Here is a 22,518-nt window from a genome sequence, read left to right as displayed (position 1 = left end):
GAGCATCCCTGGTTAAGGTGAGGAAGAGCAAGACTGAGACAATGGGGGTTAAGGACTGAGGGCACCTTCTGCAGACCCTTGCCTTGGGGCTTACCACCTTCCTTTAAAGAGTGGCACAGAGGTTGTTGGTGACCCTTCATGCCACCCCTTCCCCTCCTAATACTGAGACTGGAGGTGCCATCGTTCAGATCTCTCTCACTCATCGAGGCTCAGTCAAGACCACAGAAACCAGTTAAAATGTTCCAAGTAAGAGGAAACTGAATACAGGGAATTAGATCTTTAAAAATTGCTGAAAGGGCTTAGAAAACAGTTGGAAGGAAGCAAAAGGCAAGGAGAGTTGCTGCTGGCTTTCAGGAGAATCAAGAAGTGCAACCCCAGGTTTTGCCCACCTGCAGCGAGGCAGCAGCTATTGCAGGCACTCTGGTGGAAGCTGCGGCAAGCCTCTCATTTGCCAGCTGCCCGGGCATCTTTCTGCCACTCCAAGTGGAGATACTTTCCCTTTCTTTTTGCCTTACACATCTTTTGGGAGCGTCACCCCGTGGCAGGATCTAAACCCTAAACCCTGCTGGACAGAGGTTGGAAAATGTTCTTATACTTCCGACAAAGCAGCCAGGGAGGGTGCCGTGTTGATAGCAGGTAAGGACACCAAGCGATTTCTCACTTCACTTCCTACAGTAAATTCCATCTAGGGTAATATGAAGGGGAACATATTTCCAAGAAAGCAACTAAAACAGCAAGATACCTATGTAGTAAATAAATAAGAACATTTCCCAAATAGGCCTGATTCAGCTGTCTTAAGCTTTAATAGAAGGCTTGATTTGTCAGTGTCTTGATCTGCATATTAAACTAATTTATAACCCAATTTTAGTCTCATCAGGTGAAAAAAACCAATTTCTGTCATTTCATATCAAAAGTGTGTAGGTGACCATAATGGCTATTTAGGTTAATAATCATCACCCTCCCCCACTTACTACCACGAGGAATCGCACCCGTGTGTATTCTTTTTCTTCTTTCCTCATCACATCTTTGGCAGAAGGGAAGTAAAATGTGGTCATGATATGAAGTCTAATTCAAAATATAAATATAAGCTTGACCTTTCATGTCCTATGTGAGTGAGGTAGACCTAATCTCTCAAGTATATAAACAGTTTTAAAGCTTTGTTGAATATTCTTTTGAATTCCTAAAAGGTCGCCTAAGTTCAGTTTACTGAACAAGGGAAATCTGTACACATCTTGTCCTTGGCAAGCTTGGTCCCTTTTCAAGGAATGACCCTTAAAATAATGTAAGAAACACCTTTTTTATCTCCTCCAGAGCTGCTTCTGAGTGTCATTCCTTGCTATCCCCAAATTGCCACTTACCTCATGCCTAAGTGAAATGCCATCTCTACTCCTGAGTTGGCAACTCTAAAGAAAGTCTTCCCTTTCATGGATGAAAAGATAAAATTTAGGCCAGTTTCCCTCAATTCCTATTTTCTCCTGTACGTCTGCTGGTTTCAACCTTGCTGGAATTCTATCTGGTTCTCATATTTCTATAATTCCTTATTTTAAGTTCAAAACATCAGTGTAAATGTCTTAATTATGTCTATATATCATTTCATTTCTGACTGTCAACCATGTAAACACCTAACCCCACAACTCTTAAAAAGTTTTTCACAGGCTTTTTGGTAAGTAAAGGGTAGGTCCAGGAACCTCACACTCTTCCCAAGTTGCCATCAGGACTTTCACATAATAGCTTAGATTCATTGAGCACTTACTATGTGCTTATCATATATTTTTAATATCCCTGAATCCTTACAGTCAACCCCGAGGCTTAAAATATTGTTACTCTGATTCCCAAGTTGAACAATTTGCCCAAGGTTACTCAATTAGTAAGTGGTTAAAGTGGAACATAACACCTACCTTCTGGGCCATTCCAAAAATAAGGGTAGTCAATCAAAAAAGAAAATGTTTTTGTTGTAGATGAGAGAATTTGTTCATAGTTAATAGAACACTCATATTCTTTTACTTAGAAAAAGTTATTTAGATTTTGAGGCAATATCCTGAAATTATGTAATCAGCTGATAGATACAATGATTACTTCTCTATGAAGGATATAAACCCAGATTAGGAATATTTTTTTATTTTTAGAAAATACTGAAGTTAAAATATTAAAGTTTAAAATATTCAAGTTGATTCGGGAAGCATCTATATGAGCTGTTATTTGTTCTAGGGATTATATGGCAAAACTGGAATGAATGTGTCAACGAGATATAGCCAAATATTATTAGCCTTCACAAGGCATTAGTCAATATGTGTAGGTACCAGCACATCAGTTTATCCTACACAGGGAGTATCTGATAAAGGAGACATGTGGGAGAAGCAGCCACATTTGTCCTCACTGAGAAGAAATTGTTTTAACATGATTTACACCTGTCAATTCTGTACAGTGTCAGTAAGTTGATTCTCTCTGTGTTTTCTTTCTTTCAACGTGCTTCAAAGGAGCCTCTTCCTACTGCATAGACACAGTGATGGTCCATATGCTTGGTGAAAGCAGCTCAATCTTCCAGATAAACCAGTTGTCTGTATATTGTCTATGCAGCAATAGGATCAGAGCATCCAAGCATCTAGGATTCTGTGTCATGTAGTAAGACCTTATGTGTGAGACACTTTTTCAATTCTTTATGTATTTTTGTATTTAATCTTCAGAATCCTATGAGGTAGATATAATAATCCTTTTTGGCAAATGAAGAATCTGTTATGATGAAGCTCATAAAAATAGTATATGAGAATGTCAGAATTTGAACTTGGGTCTGTCTACCTCCATTTACTATACTTGGTGCTGTCTGGGTCCAGAAACCACATCAAAGACAAAAATTAGGTTGTGTCTGCTGTCAGTCAAGAAGGTAATGTTATTTCCCAATTCAGACCCAAATTCATGAGTGATGCAGCTGCCTGAAAAGAAAATTCATGAAATTCACTCCTAATTCTATCTCCACTTCCCCATTTGTGACATTTTCTTCCCAGCCATACTGGAAACGTGCTTTATTGGTATTTGACTTTATTAGTGTCCAACTTTACCATTTGTAAATGGACCTAATTTTCTAGTTTGCCCTCTGAATAAGCCACCCTGACTCTGTATCTGTTAACAGTTTAAGAGCCTCTGATGCAGGCTCCCAGAGCCATGGACGTGGACCACAGGCCCATGGCAGCGCTCCTCAGCGGGACAGGAGCCATTCATCACCTCCCCACACTCCTTCTCCACATCTGTCAGAGCTGCACTGGCCACACCACATGCCTTTTTAGTAGATGATGAGGTTTTTACCAAGCCTCCAGGAGGATTATTTGGAATAAAGGGAAAAAAAAAATCAATCTTAATATTTCTCACTGGGACTGGAAGAGACTGAGGTCTGCACTATCAATCACAAGGTGCATAAAGCGCATGTCGGGGCTGGTTTGCGCTGTATGTAGACAGGACCCTGAAGCTAAACGCTTGGAGGACCTGGGGCTTGCTCAGACCTGTTACCATCAAGCACTATTTCATGAGTGACTGGATGAGATTGTCTCTCCACAGAGCTGTGCAGAGTGCAGAGTGTTCAGTTGGCTCAGAATTGGCCTCTTATCCCATGGTAGCCTAAGGGAACAGCCATCCGTTTTTAACATGGCTCTTATTTCTGTTTTGCCTTGAATGGGCCTCACATGAGTTGCCTTTGTTCTTTCTATTGTAGCTCATATTTGGAATAATTTTTCAGTTTCAGGTGCTTATACCCTTTTTGGAGCTTCATTCAATCCTGTTCTAGGCTAATGAACTATTTGGAAGACCTTAGGTTAAAAGTATTGTAAGATGTAATTTTTAAAGTGATAGAAAAACTGATTTGTCCTTAAACGTGGAATTCAGTGAGCATTATTGGCAGTCTGCTAAGTGTAAGCAGGAACTGTATACCACGAGAGATGCCAGAAAGCACAAGTTAACATGTTTGTTGCCACGAATCTCAGCCTGCGAGAGATAAAGGAGGCGAAAAATGGTACCAGGTGGAACGCACCAGGTCGATAGGAGAGAAGCAGAGCATTCCCTAGGCCTAAGGCAGCCCGGCGCTCTGCAAGTGCCACGTTCCCCTTTGTACGAGGAAAACGAGGCTTAGAATTGTTAAGGACTTTGTTCCAGAGGTAGTAAACAGTGAAAGAATACATAATATTCCTCTGGGAGGCAGTAGGAAATGAGTATGGCTTCCTAGAGATGGAAATTACTCCCAAGTGGGATCCTTAAAATCAAATGCAAGTTCTTGATAAGAGTCTGGTCTTTGGTCTTTGTGGAGGGGAGACGGAAATCATAGTAATACATGCTCAAATAAATATTATTGACTATCTGAGACATTAAGCTGGGCAGTGAGTGGGATGGGCATATCCTTTTTTCCCCAAAGAGTAATATGTGGCACTTCGGAGGAGGCATGCTGTGGAACACTTGGAAGCCATATTGCCCATAGTCTTATGACCAATAGTGACGGGAGATGTACTACATGATCATTTAAATAACAAACAGGACCACAGAAAAGAAAGTTGGTTGTACCTCCTATACCCACATATGAAGTGTTCCCTTCATACTCAGGTAGCACCTATTTTTAACATAAATATAATATCACTTAAGCAAGTACACTGTACAAAAGCAAATACAAATAATACACTTTCCCCTGGTCTTCCAGTTCACAAAACTCTCTTTTTTTCCTTCCTGGTAATGAATTTTCCTACTTTTCCCCACCCTCCTTTTTAAAAAGTACCTTCCATTTGCCCCTCTTTCCTATCAGAGAGGATAAAGGAGAGGACCCAACCCAGCAGTGCTCAGCCTGGGAGTTCTTGCTGCTGCACGGTTCTTTCAAGATAGAGAATTCACTGGATGGGAGTGTGTCTCACAGAGTAGGCTGTCTTTGTAGAAATAGTTATATACTCGTGTATGTGTGCATGGAATGTATTCTGAACAATAGGTAATGTGTCCCCATTCTTTGAAATCAGAATTCTTGTCAAGAATCTGCTTGTGGGCTTTCAAAAATCGGTTAACATTGCTTGTTCAGTAGTTTTTCTTTGGGGACAGAAGAACCATTGCTTTTGAAATAGGAAGTAAAATGAAGAGAACTTCTCAAACGTATTTCTTAGATCCCATCCTTATGTAGAAACAACAACAACAAAAACCCTCAAAACTAGATTCCAGATGGTTTGGAAGGTAGGAAAGAGCAATTAAACAAATGCATTGATAATAGTAACAGAAGCTGAGATCTGTTGGGAGTGTTGGAAAATATGTCTGGGGAAAGAGTAGTCAGAAAGGAAGAAAATTTAGCTTAGAGTAATTAAAGAGGAAAGGACATCGCTATCCTAATTCAAATTACATGTTAATAAGACAGAAGATTCTTCAGTGAACACCACCTGCCCTTTCCAGAAGCCAGTAGGCTTCATAAATAGGGAAACAGTTTATTTAAAAAGGATTTATTAAGTTCCTACAGTGTACAAAGTACCAGAGTGGAGGAAGATTGCCTTGTGTACCTTTGCAGATAATTCAAGAGAATGAATAAAAAGCAAAACTAGTCCTACAAAGAAACGAGGAAGTCCAAGGATAGAGCTAAGTGGCACTAAAGTTGCACCTTGGAGCTGTGTTGTTATAATGTCTGACACTTTCACACCCAACCTCAGGGCTCAGCTTGCTAGTCGCATGTCCCTTAGGCATTCAGGGAAATGAAAGAAGTTAGGTGGAAGGACTGCTGTCAGTGTCCCCAATGACTGTGAGCCCTGTGGTTTCTTAACGTCACAGACCTCATCAGTATTCCTATTTTACTTTTTTAAACCAAGGTGTGCAGCCTGGTAACAACAGCAAAGGATCTCAAAACCATTTACAAGACCTAATACCACATTTCCATAGGAGCGAGCTAGGAAGATGCTATTGCCAGTTTTCCAAACAGGAATATGGAAGATTGGAAATTAGCTAATTTCATTCCAGGTTAGAGCAAAGATCATTATGATGGTGTCTGTTGCCTCTGTACAACCAAATAGAGGATTCAGAAATAATTATTGCATCAAAATTTGATCTCCTAAAATGTTTCCAGCAACAAAGTCTCATGAGATCATTCTTCAGTGTCTTTTTCTATCTTCTAAAAAGTTTGAATTCACAGGGTTAACCTTTCTTTTCCTGCCATAATAACTATCTTTCCCTTCTCAATTTATCACTTTCATGACAGCTGATAGCAGCCTAAGCTAATATTGTAACAGTTTTAGAGAATATTGCAGATGCACAAGGACATCCTCATGAATCAATTAAAGAAGTCACAGTAAGTTGCCATTGAAAGTGTAGCAGCTGCATCCTTGAAAACAGATGCTCTTCTGGGTCTGAATGAGTCCAATTTTGACTAATTTTAAGGCCTAAACAGATTTCAGTCTGGTTAATATTAGGATATGGAACCACTTGAGACATCCTAATGTCCTCAGCTGATTGCTTCTCCATGACAGTTAATATCTTGGTTTTCCTTGAGAGATGCTGGGTCTTTGACATGCCAAGGATTTTGTCAGTAGAGAAGAGAGACTCCAATTCTTGATGCAGAAAGGTGGACTGACTCCTCTGAAATTAAAAAGGCTTCAAAAGGCAACACAATCGATAGGAAAAGTGCTCAGGCTGTAGGATTTAAGCAGAATTGCATTAATAAGCATCCTAAATAGCCCAGGAAATCAGCTGTAGAAAATCATCCTCACTCTGTCCCTAGATTGATTCCAGGAAACTAAGAAGAAAGTTACACTTGTAAATGGCAAACTGTTCCTTCTTTTTTCTGATCTTTATCAATGTGTTATGTGAATTCTTCATCATGGCACATTGGTCAATTAAAATCATTAGTTCAGTTTAATTAAAAAGGAATGGATTTAGCCCCTATAGTGCCTTGGAGGTATTCTGCTGGCTTTGAAAATGGAGTGTATATATTCCTTGCCTGAAGAAGTTAGTGATCAGGAAGGAAGACATGCTGATAAGCAGATAATGTTAATGGAATGTGACAACTTCTGTGCTAGAATCGTGTCAGCCAAAAACATCTGGAAGCGCCACTGACCTCATCCTGGAAAGAATGAGTAGTTTTAAAAGAGGTTTAAGAACCAGCTAAAGTATAAAATTATGAAACAGCATGAAGTAATCGGAAATTTTGTTTTAAAGAGTGGTAGATCAAGAGAGCCAGTGTTGGGGAAGGGATGAGTTAGAAAGGAGACAGGGATGGAAAATGTGATACTGTAATGTTGGGCAGAAATAGAAAAGCCTGGAAAGCCTTGCTGAGGAGCTTGGACTTGATCCTGTGAGCAATGGGAGACACTGATACAGTTTACACAAGAAATTAACATAGTCAAGTTTGTGTTTTGGATCAATAACTGTATCTAACTCATATTTAATTACATGCAAAGGGGTCAGGCAAGAGGCAGACACCACTTGAGAGACTATTCCAGTTGTCCCGGAAGAGATAAGGTCTAAACCAACAAAGTGGCAGTAGTATAGAAAAGAGATAACAAATATTAAGAAAATGTTTAGATCATGTTTAGCAAATAAAATTAGCCATTGCTGGAAATGAGTCAAAGATCCTACTCACATTTACAGCTTGAATTCCTAAAGGGATGTATCACTGTTAGAAGGGGAATTCAGGTTAAAGAACAGATGCCAAAGATAATGAGCTTAGCTTTGAACACGTTGCATTTGAGATGCCTCAGGGATGCACAGGTAGAGATATTTTGCAAACAGAGGTTTAGGAGTCATCCTGTCATAGATAACAGTGCAAGTGATGAGAATTGATGAGCTCACCCAGAGCATAATGGAGTAAGGAGGACCCATGGAGGGGAATATTCCCTGGGGACACCAGTATTTATGGGCAAACTAAAGGAAGGACATTCAGTGAAGGAGACTATGAAAGAAATGCCAGAGAGGTCAAAGAATAGCCAGAAGAATATGATGTCATATAAAACGTAGTTTCAAGAAGTAAGTGCCAGTGATGTCACATGTAGCAGAGAGCTTTTAGGAGACTAAGACTGGAAAACATCCAGTGGATTTGGCAATTAGTGTTTCTTTGATCATTGTGTTAGTCAACTTTTCATTAACATGACCAAAATACCTGACATAAACAAGGTGGAAACATTTTATTTTATTTTTTTCTATTTTTTATTTTTTGTAACTTAAAGAAAATCTTTTTTTTCCCTCTCTCTCTCTTTTTTTTTTTTTTTTTGTTTTTTGTTTTTTGTTTTGTTACCAGGGATTGAACCCAGGGGTGCTGAACCACTGAGCCACATCCCCAGCCCATTTGGTTTTCATTTAGAAACAGGATCTCACTGAGTTGCTTAGGGTCTCAATAAGTTGCTGAGGTGGACTCTGAATTCATGATCTTCCTGCCTCAGCCTCCCGAGCTGCTGGGATTACAGGTGTACACCACTGCACCTGGTGCTCGCTCTCTTTTTTTTTTTTGAACTTTATTTTATTTATTATGTGGTACCAAGGATCAAACCCAGTGCCTTACATGTGTCAGGAAAGCACTCTACCACTGAACCAAAACCCCGTCCTGGAACATTTTATTTTGGCTCACTCTCTCAGAGGATTCAGGTCATGGTCAGCCAGCTCCATTTCTTTGTGCTTAAAATGAGACCAGACATTATGAAGGAAGGAAGCAGCAGAGGAAAGCTGCTCAGCTCATGGCACCCAGGAAGCAGAGACAGAAAGAGAGAGGAAAGGGCCAGGGACAAGATATAGTCCCTGAAGACAGCCCCTGCTTCCTGTACTAAACTGATTGGTCTACATGAGGAGACTGAACCTAGGTCTCTGAAGCAGACATTTCTTTTGGGGGGAAACAATAGGGCATTTCCAATTCCCTTCTCCTTGCTCACTCTACTCCAGCCTTTGGCCAGTGCACTGTTCGCACTGCCATCCCTGTTTGTAACTCTACCTGACCACGCGTCACAGTCTAGCCAGTGACCTACTTCCTCCAACTGTGCCCCACCTGCATACAGTTTCCACCACCCCCCATTAAGCTATCAATGGATTAATCCACTGATGAAATCAGAGCCCCTATGATCTAATCATTTCCCCCAAACCCCACCTCTAGACACTGGTGCATTTGGAAACCAAGTCACCTAAGTCAGAACCAAACCATAGCAATCACTATTAGTAGTTTTTTTTTTTTTTCTTATTTTTAATAAGGAGGTGGAGATCAAAAATCAGACATTATGGCACACTGAGCAGTTAATAGAAAACAGGACATTGGAGAAAGCAAGTGCTGACAATTCTCTTGAAGTCCTAATAAGCATCTGAGGTCCTCAGGAAAGAAGAAATAAGGGAGTCAGCCTGACCAAGGGCCCGAGGAGAACAGCCTGAATGTGGAAAAATTGATGAGAAAGGGAGGAGTAGCCAAGCAGTGGAGGAAGGATTGGGAAGGGCTGTGGAGAGCCTTGTTCACCATTGAAACCCAGTTTATAGGCAACACCCTGTTCTTTTGTTTTCAAAAGTGAGTTGTAGAACTGACCCGGGGTTAGATGGAGTTTTTGATCGTTATGTGAAAGGAGAGGGTTCGGGTGGGTTGAGGATCAGCCAAGCTCTCCATGCTGAGGGCCCACAGAGGGACTGCATCCACCAGAGAAAATGGAGGGATTACAGAGTTCAAGTTGAACAGCAGAGGTAATGGGAACAAGGGTGTGAGAGAGCTGGTAAAGGAGGTTTTGATCTCAGAATACAATCCTAGAACTTAAAATTTCAGAGGCTAAAAACAAGATTTCCCTTTGCCACAAGTTCCTGTTGTGTTTTTGTTCTGTTTTTTAACTTGAGTAGTTTTAAGATGTGTTCGTTTTCCTAAAAGAGCAAGAACTCTGAAGGTAAGCAGACTGGTCTTGGCCAATGGTTCAACAGTAAGACCTGCACCTCTCTGATTCTTAGTCTTTCCTTCTCAGTCAGAAAATGGAAAGCAGGGGACAAAGGCGAGGCGCCAGCCTCAGTCCTCTCCTTTGTCAAGGAAAAAGAAAACTTTCCTGGAGATGCCGTGGTATAGGCTTGTAATCTCAGTATCAGGAGGCAAAGGAGTAGAATCACGAGTTCAAGGCCAGTCTGGGCAACTTAGTGAGACCCTGTCTCCAAATTTAAAAAATTATTTTAAAAAGGCTGGAAATGTATCTCAGTGGTAGAGCACCAAGGATGAGGAGCCTCTTTATAGAAGCTACAGAAGACTCTACTCAGGTCACTGGCTAGACTGTGACACGTGGTCACCGCTAGCTACAAATGGGGATGGCAGTGCGAACAGTGCACTGGCCAAAAACTGGAGTAGAGTGAGCAAGGGGAAGGGAATTGGAAATTCCCTATTGTTTTCCCCAAAAAGAAATGTCTGCTCAGAGACCAAGGATCAACCTCCTCATGTAAACTAATCAGTTTAGTACAGGAAGCTACAGAACCTTGACATGACCAACTAGCCAGGAGTCTTAAAGGTCTGTGCTTGCATGCAGTGGTCATAAGAAGACTAATGATGCTATGAGTGGTCTGATGTCATTCATCCCCAATATTAGAAAAGTTACTCCATCTGCATGTCTTTTAAGAAATAAAGTATAATACTCTTAAAACTTAATACGTGTGGACTGTGCTGATGTGAAGACCAGTGCCTTAGATAAATATGCAGTCATGTAGCTGCTAAAATGATATGTGCAGCCCAGCTCAGTGGCACAGGCCTGTAATCCCAGCAACTCGGGAGGCTGAGGCAGGAGGATCTCAAGTTCAAAGCCAGTCTCAGCAAAAATAAGGCACTGAGCAATTCAGTGAGACCCTGTCTCTAAATAAAATACAAATAGGGCTGGGGATGTGGCTCAGTGGTCAAATGCCCCTGAGTTCAATTCCCTTAAAAAAAAAAAAAAAAAAAAGGAAATGTGCAATATTGTGTGAATCTGGTAATCTAATTTTTTTATTATAATATCACAGATTCTGTCAACATTGCCTTTTCGTAGCATTCCGTCTGACATTTAAGAGCTAGTTAATTGTTTTGTGTTGTCTATATTTGCCACGCTCAGCATTTCTTTGCTCAACATATTCCTTCCTATTAAGAACACTTCGTAAATTTCAGTAAGCCCTTAGGAATTCATAAACCAGCTTTTCAGTAGAGCTCTGGGCATAATTTCTGTGTTGCTTTAATAAAATGTTTTAATTTTGCTGCAGATTACAGTGAATGGAATGCAGCGTGCCTCTATTCAAAACCACTCTTACCTTGCCCTTTGCAAGTTGGTTAATTACCTTGGCAGCTTAACATGCTGTTGACTAACTTTACTTGGATTTTTTCTTATATTTGTAGTTTGGCACTAGCCAGTTGCCACATGATGGAATTACATCTTTCTGTTGTAGGAAAGGGAAATGTTTTAGTTTTTGCTTGGGTTTCGTTCAGGATTTTTGATAGAGTCTGGTCAGTTAGCATAGCTCTGGACCTGAGGCCATGAGTGAGACCATAGGGTCTTATTTCTGCCTACTCTCACTGATTCATAGATAACTAGCTCTACCTGCCCCAGTTAATTCACATGTTAGTGTCCCTTGACAGAGGAATCCAGGGGCTAAAAGACTCTAACATGCCTTGAAATATTACAACAATGTTATTTACAGTTGCTTTTGTCTTGCCTGCCACATGAAGCTTTGGGAAGGCAGTGATCCTGCCTTATAATCAAACATGAATGATGTTAACATAAGAGAGGGGATGCAGGTCTTGTCCTATCCAGTCTCCAGCAGATCGAGTTAGTGAATATCTAGTATGAAACCAAGCTTGGTTATAATTTAAAAATCTACATTGCTACATTCCTTTCTCCCTACACATCAGTTCCCTTGAACAACATTCACTTTTTTGTGTTTACCATATTATTTTGGTTTATTTAGAGTCTGGTTCCACCATGGAAGATAATTTAGCTTTATAAATTATACCTTTGGATTATCTATCCAGGCCTTGTCTGGACTTGGCCCAGTCTCGGAATAGGGATAGCACTGAAGGACCATAACAGTAGACACCTCAACAGCCAGACAGTGACTCCCTGCCCTGTAAGGTGAAGCTACTGTGCAGTTAGTCAGCAATGGCTCACCAGATTCCTTGTGTCCTCAGTCCAGGGAGCCCTTCTTCCAAAGGACTCCATATCCTCTGATAGAGAAGATTTTCAGAGAAAAAAATTAAAAAAAAAAAATTCTGATAAATGGGAATTGAACTTCAAGGCACATGGAATTCTTTTGTAAGGAATTTGTAGCTATAATTCATATTAAGACTTAATCTGGAGAAATAACAGGCTAGAGAATGATAATTGCTTATTTTTCCGATTTATATTAAGTTTTTTGTATGCTATTGTGTATTTTACCTATATTAATCCATTTAACCCCATAATATAGGTTCTATTATCCCCATCTTACAAAAGATCTAAGACAGAGAGAACTTAAGTAATTATGTTTTGCTTATAGAACGAAAGTCAGTAATTATGTTTTGCTTATAGAACGAAAGTCATAGAGACAGGATTCAAAACCAACCTTTGAGACTTCAGAGAACTAAGAGAAATTTTGAAAGGATAATTTGAATTATTACCAAATTATTATTCGTGATCTTTGAGAAATTGTGAAGTGCTGGAAATACAACTGAACTTTGGAGATAAACAAATATAGTTCCCATTTTTGGATTCAGGATGTTCCTGAAGAAAGTGTTCTGATGTGATTAAATATTTTCATAAATTATTGTGGAAAGATCTAGAAGGTAGCTCTACCAATGTTTCCAAAAAGATCTTTTGAGGACATGTATACGAGTTGAAGTGCCATGCAGCACACGACCACTTCCCCCAGATTTTATGCTTCAGTGCAAGTGGCAAGGCATCTCAGAAAAGGGAATTGATAATTCTCTCTAGGCACGTCATGACCCTCTGTGGAATTTATCATGCTTGGTCCTGAGTCCCACATTTCAAGAGAGATTTAGATCAATCGGAATGTTTTGGTCAGTAAATTTTGAGAATTATAACATGATTCAGTCATTTGAAGAGTGAATGAAGAAGGGGGGACATTTTTCCTAGAATGGGGAAGACTTATAGAAGTCAAAAAAGATCTTCAGTACTTGAAGCACTGACATGGATTGTAGAGGTGGATGGAATCAGAGCCAAAGAAGAAAAGTTAACGAGGACAGATTTTGGTTTGTTATTAGGTAATCAGATATTTCAGAGGTGGAACAGTCTGCCTCAGAAGGTATTGAGTTTTCTTTTGCAAACCTTTGTGTGAGCCTGTAACCAGCCAGAAGCTGGTCAACCACTTGAAGCTGTACAGAAGACACAACACAGACCATGTGGTCTGTCCACACAACCCGTAAGGCCACTTCCAACTCTGAGATCCGGTTTCTATCATTCTGTGAGTTGACAGGAGACAATAGCTGAGTTTCCATGTTTAACCAAGTACAGAAATCGCCTAGCGTGTCTTGGACTATTATTGCTGTCAACACTAGCATTAGCCAAATAGATAAAAATAAGATGAACAACAAAATAATATGTATTCCAAAAACATCTGTAGACAGGTATTGAGGTGATTGATGTCTTTTTTCACCCCTTCTTCCAGTGCTTTCTCCTGCTCAAGAGAGCCACGTGAACATGGACCTTCCCCCCGTGTCAGAGCAGATCATGCAGACTCTGAGTGAACTCGCCAAGTCCTTCCAGGATATGGCCGACCGCTGCTTGCTGGTCTTGCATCTGGAAGTGAGGTATGACCAGCCAAACACAGGACTTTGCTGTGTCAGTACATTATGATTCATAAATCACCTGTGTATTTCTGATGAGGTATCATCATAATGTGTGCTTCCTATTGTTGATATTGTCCCTTTTTTACAGTGAATATGATTTTTAGTGTTATTGAGTCACTGTGAAGTTATTATGCATGGGTTGTATTATGAGTGTGATGCTCCAGAGTTGGCATGGCCCTTGTAACCAGAAAGACTGGATTTGAATGTCAGTGCCAACTGGCTAGGTGATCTGAGGTCAGCTAGTTAACTTTACAAACCCTCAGTTTTCTCTTCTTAAAACTGGAAATGGTAATTCCTAATCTAAGAGAGACCTTCTGAACAAAATAATAAATACTCAGCACATGTCTGCCACACAGGAAGTGCTCCAAATGTGGTAGCTTTGCATTTAGGGTGACTATTGTCACTGATATTTTTACCAAAGGGAAAAGGAAGTTACAGATGCAGGAACCCGGATCCACTCCTTCAAGAAATTTAAAACCCAAATGAAAAGATTAGATTAAATAATAATTCAAGAAAATTATTTCAAAGGTGAAATATTCTGGGCCTTGTTCCTTTCCCTGCAGTGAGGAATACTCTAATTGCTTTGGTAGCCTCTATGATTATGCAGCTGGAAATGGGAGGAAGGAGGACTAGGAAGCCTTCAGTTGTTCCTTCATGTAATCAATAGATATTTATTGAGTGCCTTCTTTGTTCCAAGTAACATTCTAAAAATTGATTAAAGCAATGGATAAAACTCAAGGTCCCTTCTCATAGAACTACATTCTGATGGGACAACAGTCAGGACTAGATTAAAAAGACAGTTTCAAATAAGTACAACTAAAGTTATAAAATAACATAATGGGATCAATCAGTGCTATTCAACAGAGAGATGATATAAACTGAGATGTGAGCTACATGAATAGTTTTAAATTTTCTAATGAAGTTGAGCATCCCTAATCCAAAAATACAAAACCCAAAATTCTCCTCCACTTTGGAATGTTTCAAATCATGGATTTTCAAATTAGCAGTGTTCAACTGGTAAGGTTTATACAAATATTCCAAAATCCAAAAAACTTCTGGTACTAAGCATTCCAGATAAGAAATACTCAACCTGTAGTCACATTTTAAATAATTGAGAGAAACAGGTAAAATGAATTATAATCATGTTTTCTATTTGGCTTACTATATCCAATGTATTATCATTTCAGTATGTAATTAACATAAAATGATTAATGAGGTATTTTGCTGTTTTTGTACTAAGCCTTTGGAATCTGCATATTTTGCATTTGTAGCGCATTACAGTTTTAACTAGTCACATTTCAGGTGCTCAATAGTCACCTGTGGCCAGAGCAGACTAGATATTGCAGAATGTACAGGGTTGACTAGGAAGGGAGTTTTTTCTTTAGATTAAGCAGTCAAAGGAAATGGGCAAAGTGACAAGAGAAAGCTACCTAAAGACCTAGGGGAAGAAAATTTCAGAGATTACAGAGTAACATTTACAAAGGTCCTGAGAAAATCAAGCTTGGCCATTTTGAAAAATAGAGGAGCCCAACATGTTTGCAGAATGATGAACGAGACCCTGGGGAAGACTGGAAGATTAAGGCACAAGTGACAGGCTGGAACCTGACAATGTGGGATCATGGAACCTGACCTTCATTTAACAGGCGAAGTGAGTTGTTCAGATTTTATTCTGAAGGTACCAAGAAGCCATGGGAGAGTTTCAAGCAGGGGAGAGATGTTCATTAATTAACATGTTTCAAAGATCTCTGGGGCTGGGGGTGAGCTCAGTGGTAGAATGCTTGCCTAGCACGTGCAAGACCCTGGGTTCCATGCCCAGCACCAAAACAAACAGTCAGACAATCATTCTGGCCATTGTAGGGAAAAGGCATTAGAGGGAGAAATATGAGATCAAGTAGGGTGACCGGGGGGGACCCATTAAGAGCTCCAAAGCGGAAGAGGTGGAGTCGTAAGAGGTGCTAGATTTGGAACACACACTGAAGACTTGTTGACAGATGGGGTTGAGTATAGGAGCTGGTAGCAGTGGAAGAAAGGAAGGTGTCAAGGAAAACCACCAGCGTGGGTCCTCTCCTGGGCAGTAGGAGGATGCTAAAGCCATTAACTGAAGTGAGAAAGACCAAAGGAGGAGAAAGGTTGCGGGGAGGGATGATACGAAGAATTCCAGTCTCAAGATATTCAATTTGGGATGCTCATTAAACCTCTAGGTGGCCATGCCAAGTAGACAGGTACACACTTGTGAAACTTCAGGATCAGAAACCTCAGGATCAGAAAGTACGTTGTGGGGCAATATTTTTTCTTCTGTATTACTTTGGAGCATTGTTAAAGTTGATAGAATATTTTCTTTTCATTTGAAGTCTTTACTAGATTCAGGTTTTAAAAATGTAAACAGGACTTTGGTTCACAGTTATATTTTTGAAATATGCTTAGACTCAAGTTCTAACTTGGATACCTTTCAGATGTGTTGCTCTCACTTCCTTTTTGTGCCTTTGCTTCTTCATTCTTCATCATCTTGCCAATGACTTACTCCTTTATCACTTGTAAGCATCTTGTGAGTGGAACAAAAAGAAGTAGCATTGCAGATTTGGAATCTATTTGACTCAGCATTATTTCTGATTTAATTTTTTACTTTAACCTGCCGAGAAATAAAGTTTCTTGAGATATGTTTTCTGATTTGTTTTCTGATCATTTTTAGATTTGTTTTCTATTTATTTTCATGCTGATAGTGAAGTAAATCAGGCATTTTCTATGAATAGATAAATGCAATCGTCAGAGGGGGATAAAAACACCAGTAATGTTCTGATGCCTCTGTTACCTGAGTTACAAAGAAAAACAAGGGAACACCAAATTAATTACTCTCACGACTCCTGGAATTTATGCTATTGATTGTGCGGTGGCGAAACGTGTTCTCCATTCTGAGTTACTTACTTGGAGTGTACTTAAGTCCAAGTGGGATATTTTCAACACGTTTGAGTAAGATCTTTTAAATCCTTAACCTCTATCCTGTCCTCTTTGTTTTTGTACATCTTGGCAATACTTGTCCTATAATGTTGAACATGTTTTAGCCATTATTTATTAACTTCACAAGAAACCATACAGCGCTGTAACACTGCCATATCTCCTTCAACCTTTGTTTAAAAACAGAAAAGAGTAATTTTAGGTCGAATAACAAAAAAGACTGAATTTTAGAGTCCTGGATGCAAAATTATCTTTCCATGACTTTGAAAACACTACATGTTTATATTTTCTAAATTAAATTTGCACATTTCCTATAATATGACTTCAACATTCAGACTGCTTTCGTATGAATATGCTCCATTTTTCTTTGTTCCTTTTAAACTATGGTTTATTAAAGTAGCATAATACTCCGTGTGTGGCTCAGACAGTTAATGTTAACACACTTTATCCTAGCATGTTAACAATGGGGTGGGGTTGTACAATGGTGATACAAAATGAATAAGATAAATCCTACAGCACTACTGTTGTGTAATAATGCCACAACACAGGCATCTGCTAAGTGCTCTGGGACTCAGAGTGCAAGACTGTGGAAGAAACCATCAGCTCATCCACATTTGCTTTGTTCACCATTGTGGATGGCCCCAGAATCTGAACAGTCTTCTTGCGTATTAGGTGCTCAGTAAAAACATGATTGATTCTTAAGAATTAGCTGTTTTTTGGTTTTGGGGTACCTGGGATTGAGCTCAGGGGCCCTTGACCACTGAGCCACATCCCCTGCCCTATTTTCTATTTTTTCTATTGACAGGGCCTCACTGAGTTGCTTAGCACCTTACTGTTGCTGAGGCTGGCTTTGAACTGGAGATCCTCCTGCTTCAGCCTCCTGAGCTGCTGGGAATATAGGCATGTGCCACCATACCCAGCTAAGAATTAGCTGTTTTGAAACCACACTTAGATAAAATAAGTACTATTTCCCCAAACAAAACTCACTGCTCTTTGAAGGAAATGAATTGACTTATAGATTGTATTTTCACAAAATAGCCTACTGGCAAGTCCTCTGCTTGTATCTAAGAGGTAGAGTACAGCTGCTGTTTGCTTTGTTCCTTCCTTCCATGAAAGAGAATCGGAACTGGGGCCCTGCTGTCTAGGAGCTAGCGTGATGAAGTAGCTCATTAGGTTCTTTCTCTGGCACTGTTAGCCAAGAAGCCACTGTCATAAAAGAGCACAGATAGAATAGAAAGGGGGAAAAAAGATTCATGTAAAAAATAGGGATGGGCTACGCCATCAAAAAGTGTAGAACAACTTCAGATGCCCAAAATCGGCTTTATTCCCCCAAAGCCCATATTTTTCTTTAACATTTTAAAAATTCAAACCAAAAAATGTTCTCAAATCCAGCAAGTGCTATGTGAAAGAACCCATCCAAAGAGCATTTGAAATTTTATCTGTGTCACCATGGGTCACATTTAACCACCAACAGCCCCTTTCCACAGTTTGAGGCATAAGGGAAATAAGCTCCCCCCACCCGCCCAGAGATGAAGGATGTGGTGAGACCATTACAAATTGTTGAAATTTTGTTTCCCATTTGAACTTTAGAAGAAGAAAATTAAGTTGTCATTTGAGCCCAAGATGCCAGGAATGTCACCTTTCCCAGCTGATTTCCCTCACTATCCGGAGGGCTCTGAGTGGGTTCAGCAGCAACTGCCTGTCACTGTTGGCATCCTAAGTGTGCACTTTTTGAAAATCAACCATCCTGCTGTGTAATCAGCAGTGTTTGCAGAAAATCTTAATGCCAAAGTCATGTTAAGGTCATCAACAACATGCCAGAATTTAAAGGAAAAAAAAAAAAAAAACTTTATTTGAATTTGACATTCACTGATGACTAATTTCCTTACCATTGTCTGGGAAGGAATATATCTTGAACAGTGGTTCCCTCTCCTCTCTGCCTCTACTTTAGAATCTCATAAATTCTCACCTCCAATTTATAAGGCTTCCCTGACCACGATCTCTGCTTTTGGTTGGTTCCATTCTCCATCCCCAACACACTCTTACACTATGCCTGAGTGTCTTGCCAGAGCTCATATCCAATGATATCATTTTACTTCTTGAAATTCTCCAAAGGTTCCCTGTGGCTTCTAACAGAGTCCAGACTCTAACTGATCTCCAAACTCTGTAATGACCCAGCTCCTGACCTTTTCCCGGGGCTTACCTCAAGCCTCTCTCACGTGATCTCAGCGCAGCCAAAGACTCAACACTGCTCAGAATCATCATCCGCCTACAGCTTCATGCCTTTTTACACGGTCTTCCTGTTGACTGTGTTTATGCCATCTGTAATTTACTTTAAAAATACTTTAGCAGAGATGCTTTGATTTCAACTAAGTCCTACTCCCTTTAAGTTTCTACCACAATAGTGATCCGTTGCCCTAGTCATGAATCCCACTCAGGGGTTGGTCACTTTTCATTAAGTCAGAAAGGTCACATGTGAGAGGGGGCTGTGACCAGTACCATTACTGGCATTTTGATCAGAACTGTACACTATGCCAATTAGCACGTGAATGTCAGAATGAGTTTTTATTGGTGAAATTAGTCAGTACTTAATTAGCAATTGTTACCATGAGCACCTGTCGGGGAAAATGAACAGTAGTCAGGATATTTAGGTTCCCTCACATAAACAGGATATAAGAATGTCACACATCCTCCACCAAACTTATCTCAAAATGGATGCCAGGGGCTGAGGGTGGAGCTCAGTGATAGAGCATGTGCCAGTATGCACAATGCCCTGGGCTTGATCCCCAGCACCCCAAAAATAGTGGGGAGGGAAGTCATAGAACTGAATGTAAAACCTAAAACTTCTAGAAGAAAACATAGAAGAAAAGTTTTGTGACCCATGTTTAGGCAAAGATTTCTTAAATAGGATACCAAAAAAAAAAACCATCTATAAAAGAAAAAAATGGGAAGGTAAGCTTTATCAAACTTAAAAACCATTCCTTGAAAGATGTTTTTAAGATGAAAAGACAAGCCAAAGACTGGGAGAAAACATTTGCAAAATGCATATTCGATAAGGGATTTGTCTCCAGAATATATAAAGAACCCTCAAAACTTAGTAACAAACAACCCAAATTAAAAAAAAAAAAAAAAATGTCAAGGGATGTGAACATGTAATTCCTCAAAGATGTATGGATGAAAAATAAGCACATAAAAAGTGCTCAGCATCATTAGTCATTAGGATAATGCAAATAAATGCCACAATGAGATACCACAGCACATCTAGTAGAATGACTGGAATAAATGTTTAAAAACTGAGCAGCCGAGTGCTGGCGAGGATGCGGAGCAGCCAGAACTGCATTTTGGTGACGGTTGTGTGACGAGAGAAATGAAAATGCATATTTACACAAAAACCTGTGTGTGAAGTAGCTTTTTTATAACCATCCCAAGCAGGAAATAATCTCGGAATTACTTAGTGAATGATATACCTCCTGCCATTCAGCAGAAGACTGCTTAGCAATGGCAAGGATTGAACAAGAGCAAGGTGAATCTCAAGTGCTCTGCGCATAGTGAAAGAAGCCGATCCCAAAGGCTCACACTATATGAGTCCATTCTGAGGAAGACAAAACCATAGGGACAGAACATAGATCAGTGGTGTCTGAGTAGGAATTACATGCAAAGGGACACGAGGGAATTTATAAGGTGATGGTTATGCTACTGGATGCATTCATCAAAACTCATACAAACAGTACACTAAAAGGGGACCTTTAAAAAAGAAAGATGACAGGCAAAGCCTATGTTGTATCACTGGGATTGATTTCCTGAGCTTTTGCAGTCACTTTATTATGAATGTTTCTTATATCTGATGCCAAATCCCCAGGTCATGGCACCCTAACTCTGGATTAACCTCATGCCATTACATCCAAAAGGATCATGAAAGATCAGAAAAAGCACCTAATGCCGTGGAGAGTTAGGACTGTCTAAACTCTGCCTACCAATGCATGGCATTGATTTGGGGGGTTTTGGGGTTTGGGGTTTTAGTTCATGCAAAAGAAATACCTGTGTGTGTGGCACAATCCAATGGCAACTTGCTTTCATTACAACTTAGGGAGGCTAAGGAGGCAGATCCAGTCCTCACCTACCTTAGATTTCTTCAACTGTTAGCAACATCAGCCAAAAGACACTAAGGATTATTCATGTCCAAACTGACTCAGACCACCTCAGCATAGGAATGCCCTTCTTCCCCAAGCTCATTTAGACACGTTCTGAGACTCAAGTATCTCCTCCTATTGTGAACCTTTCCTGGTACCCTGTGACCTATTTCCATGGCACCCCGGGTTGATGGGCTTTCAGTGACATGCTGTCCTCTTTACATCCTTGTTTCTTCTTCTGCCTCAGTAGGTTGTGGTGTGTTTAAGGACAAAAACTGCTTTATACTCCCTTTGTAATCTCTAAAAACTTCATAGATGCTCAGTAAGCAGTGTATTTAAATAATGCATGAGCAATAATAAATGTACAGCTAGTGACAATAGCCGACTTAACTGTGCACTTCCCTTGTGCCCAGTACTGTGCTATATACTTTATATGTGATAGTACATGAGGTAGGGGTTATCATCCCCATCTTACAGATAAGGAAACTGAGGCTTAGGGAGATAAAGTAACTTCACTAAAGTCACACAGCTGGTAATTTTTGGAACTAGGAATCAGAACCAGTAGTTTTCCACCAAAGCCTATATACTTTAGGAATCTGTGACCTCTGACATCTCCATTTCAACCTTTACTGACAGATATAATGCTTTCCATGTTTCGCACTGAAAGGACTTGTATAACTCCTCTATTCCTTATCAACACTATATGAATCAGTAAAGAGCAGAGAAGCCCACTTTGCTCCAGATCATTCAGCTATTCTACAGAAAAACTAAGATGCTTTCTGGTTAAAAAAAAAAAAAAAAAGGTTGGCAGGGGAAGAATATAAAAATACATGAAGCCACTGTTGCTTCAAATATTTTGGTACTCTGTCACAAAGTCATTGTTTTCACTGCAAAGATTTATTATAAGCTGCTCTCCTCCTCTTTCTCTTTTCAGAGTTCACTGTTTCCACTATCTCATCCCTCTAGCCAAGGAGGGGAACTATGCCATTGTTGCCAACGTGGAAAGTATGGATTATGACCCTCTGGTGGTCAAGCTCAACAAAGACATCAGTGCCATCGAAGAGGCTATGAGCGCCAGCCTTCAGCAGCACAAGTTCCAGTATATCTTTGAAGGTCGACCCTGTCTCTGTCTCTGGGAGTTAGGGAGGAAGGAAGGGTGATGGTTTTCCTGATGTTCTTTATTACTGAAATGCAAAAATGTGGAAATAGGTTTTCTGCTAGTTTGTTTGGATGAGAGCTGCAGAACCCAGCCTCTCCATGTACCAGTAGGTAAATCGTACGGCTGCCATCTGCTCATGATTGACAGGGAGGTTTAATCCAAGGTAATGCAGATGGCTGCCTGCTGTCCACCTTGACATACCACTCATGAGATTTGGATGGATGGTGAATTAACTAGAGAGCAGCCCATTTTAAAAAAATAGAAGAAGAAAGAAAAGAAAACACATACTCAGTGAGGAGAGAAGCCTGAAACATTTTTCACCGGATAAAATTATCCCTGGAGGGAGTAGTTTTCTGTCACAGAATGCATCATCATGGGAAAAGAATGGACACCTGTGATTATAATTTAGCAATTTTGAGGAAAGCTGCATTCGTACATGCATTTGAAAGAGCAGACAGAAGAAGAAGGGGTGAGAGAAGTACCATCTAAAGACATTGACCTTTAAAAATTTTTTTAATTTTTAAAACATGGTGCCAGCCAAT

The 22,518-nt window shown here is 40.0% G+C and overlaps 1 protein-coding gene across 1 annotated transcript in view; it reads left to right on the top strand.

Moving 5' to 3' along the window:
* The window catches only part of EXOC4 (exocyst complex component 4), a 795,814-nt gene that overhangs the window by 706,757 nt on the left and 66,539 nt on the right, over positions 1-22,518 (top strand). Inside the window, exons 15-16 of the mRNA XM_079150158.1 lie at positions 13,555-13,696; positions 21,752-21,930. Of these exons, the coding sequence (XP_079006284.1) occupies positions 13,555-13,696; positions 21,752-21,930 (321 nt within the window). The remainder of the gene's footprint in view (positions 1-13,554; positions 13,697-21,751; positions 21,931-22,518) is intronic.

The sequence above is a fragment of the Sciurus vulgaris genome (genome assembly GCF_902686455.1).
Source record: "Sciurus vulgaris genome assembly, chromosome: 8".
In the NCBI taxonomy this organism is placed as follows: domain Eukaryota; kingdom Metazoa; phylum Chordata; class Mammalia; order Rodentia; family Sciuridae; genus Sciurus; species Sciurus vulgaris.
The sequence above is the reverse complement of the archived record's forward strand: the minus strand, read 5'-3'. Positions and strand labels throughout refer to the sequence as shown.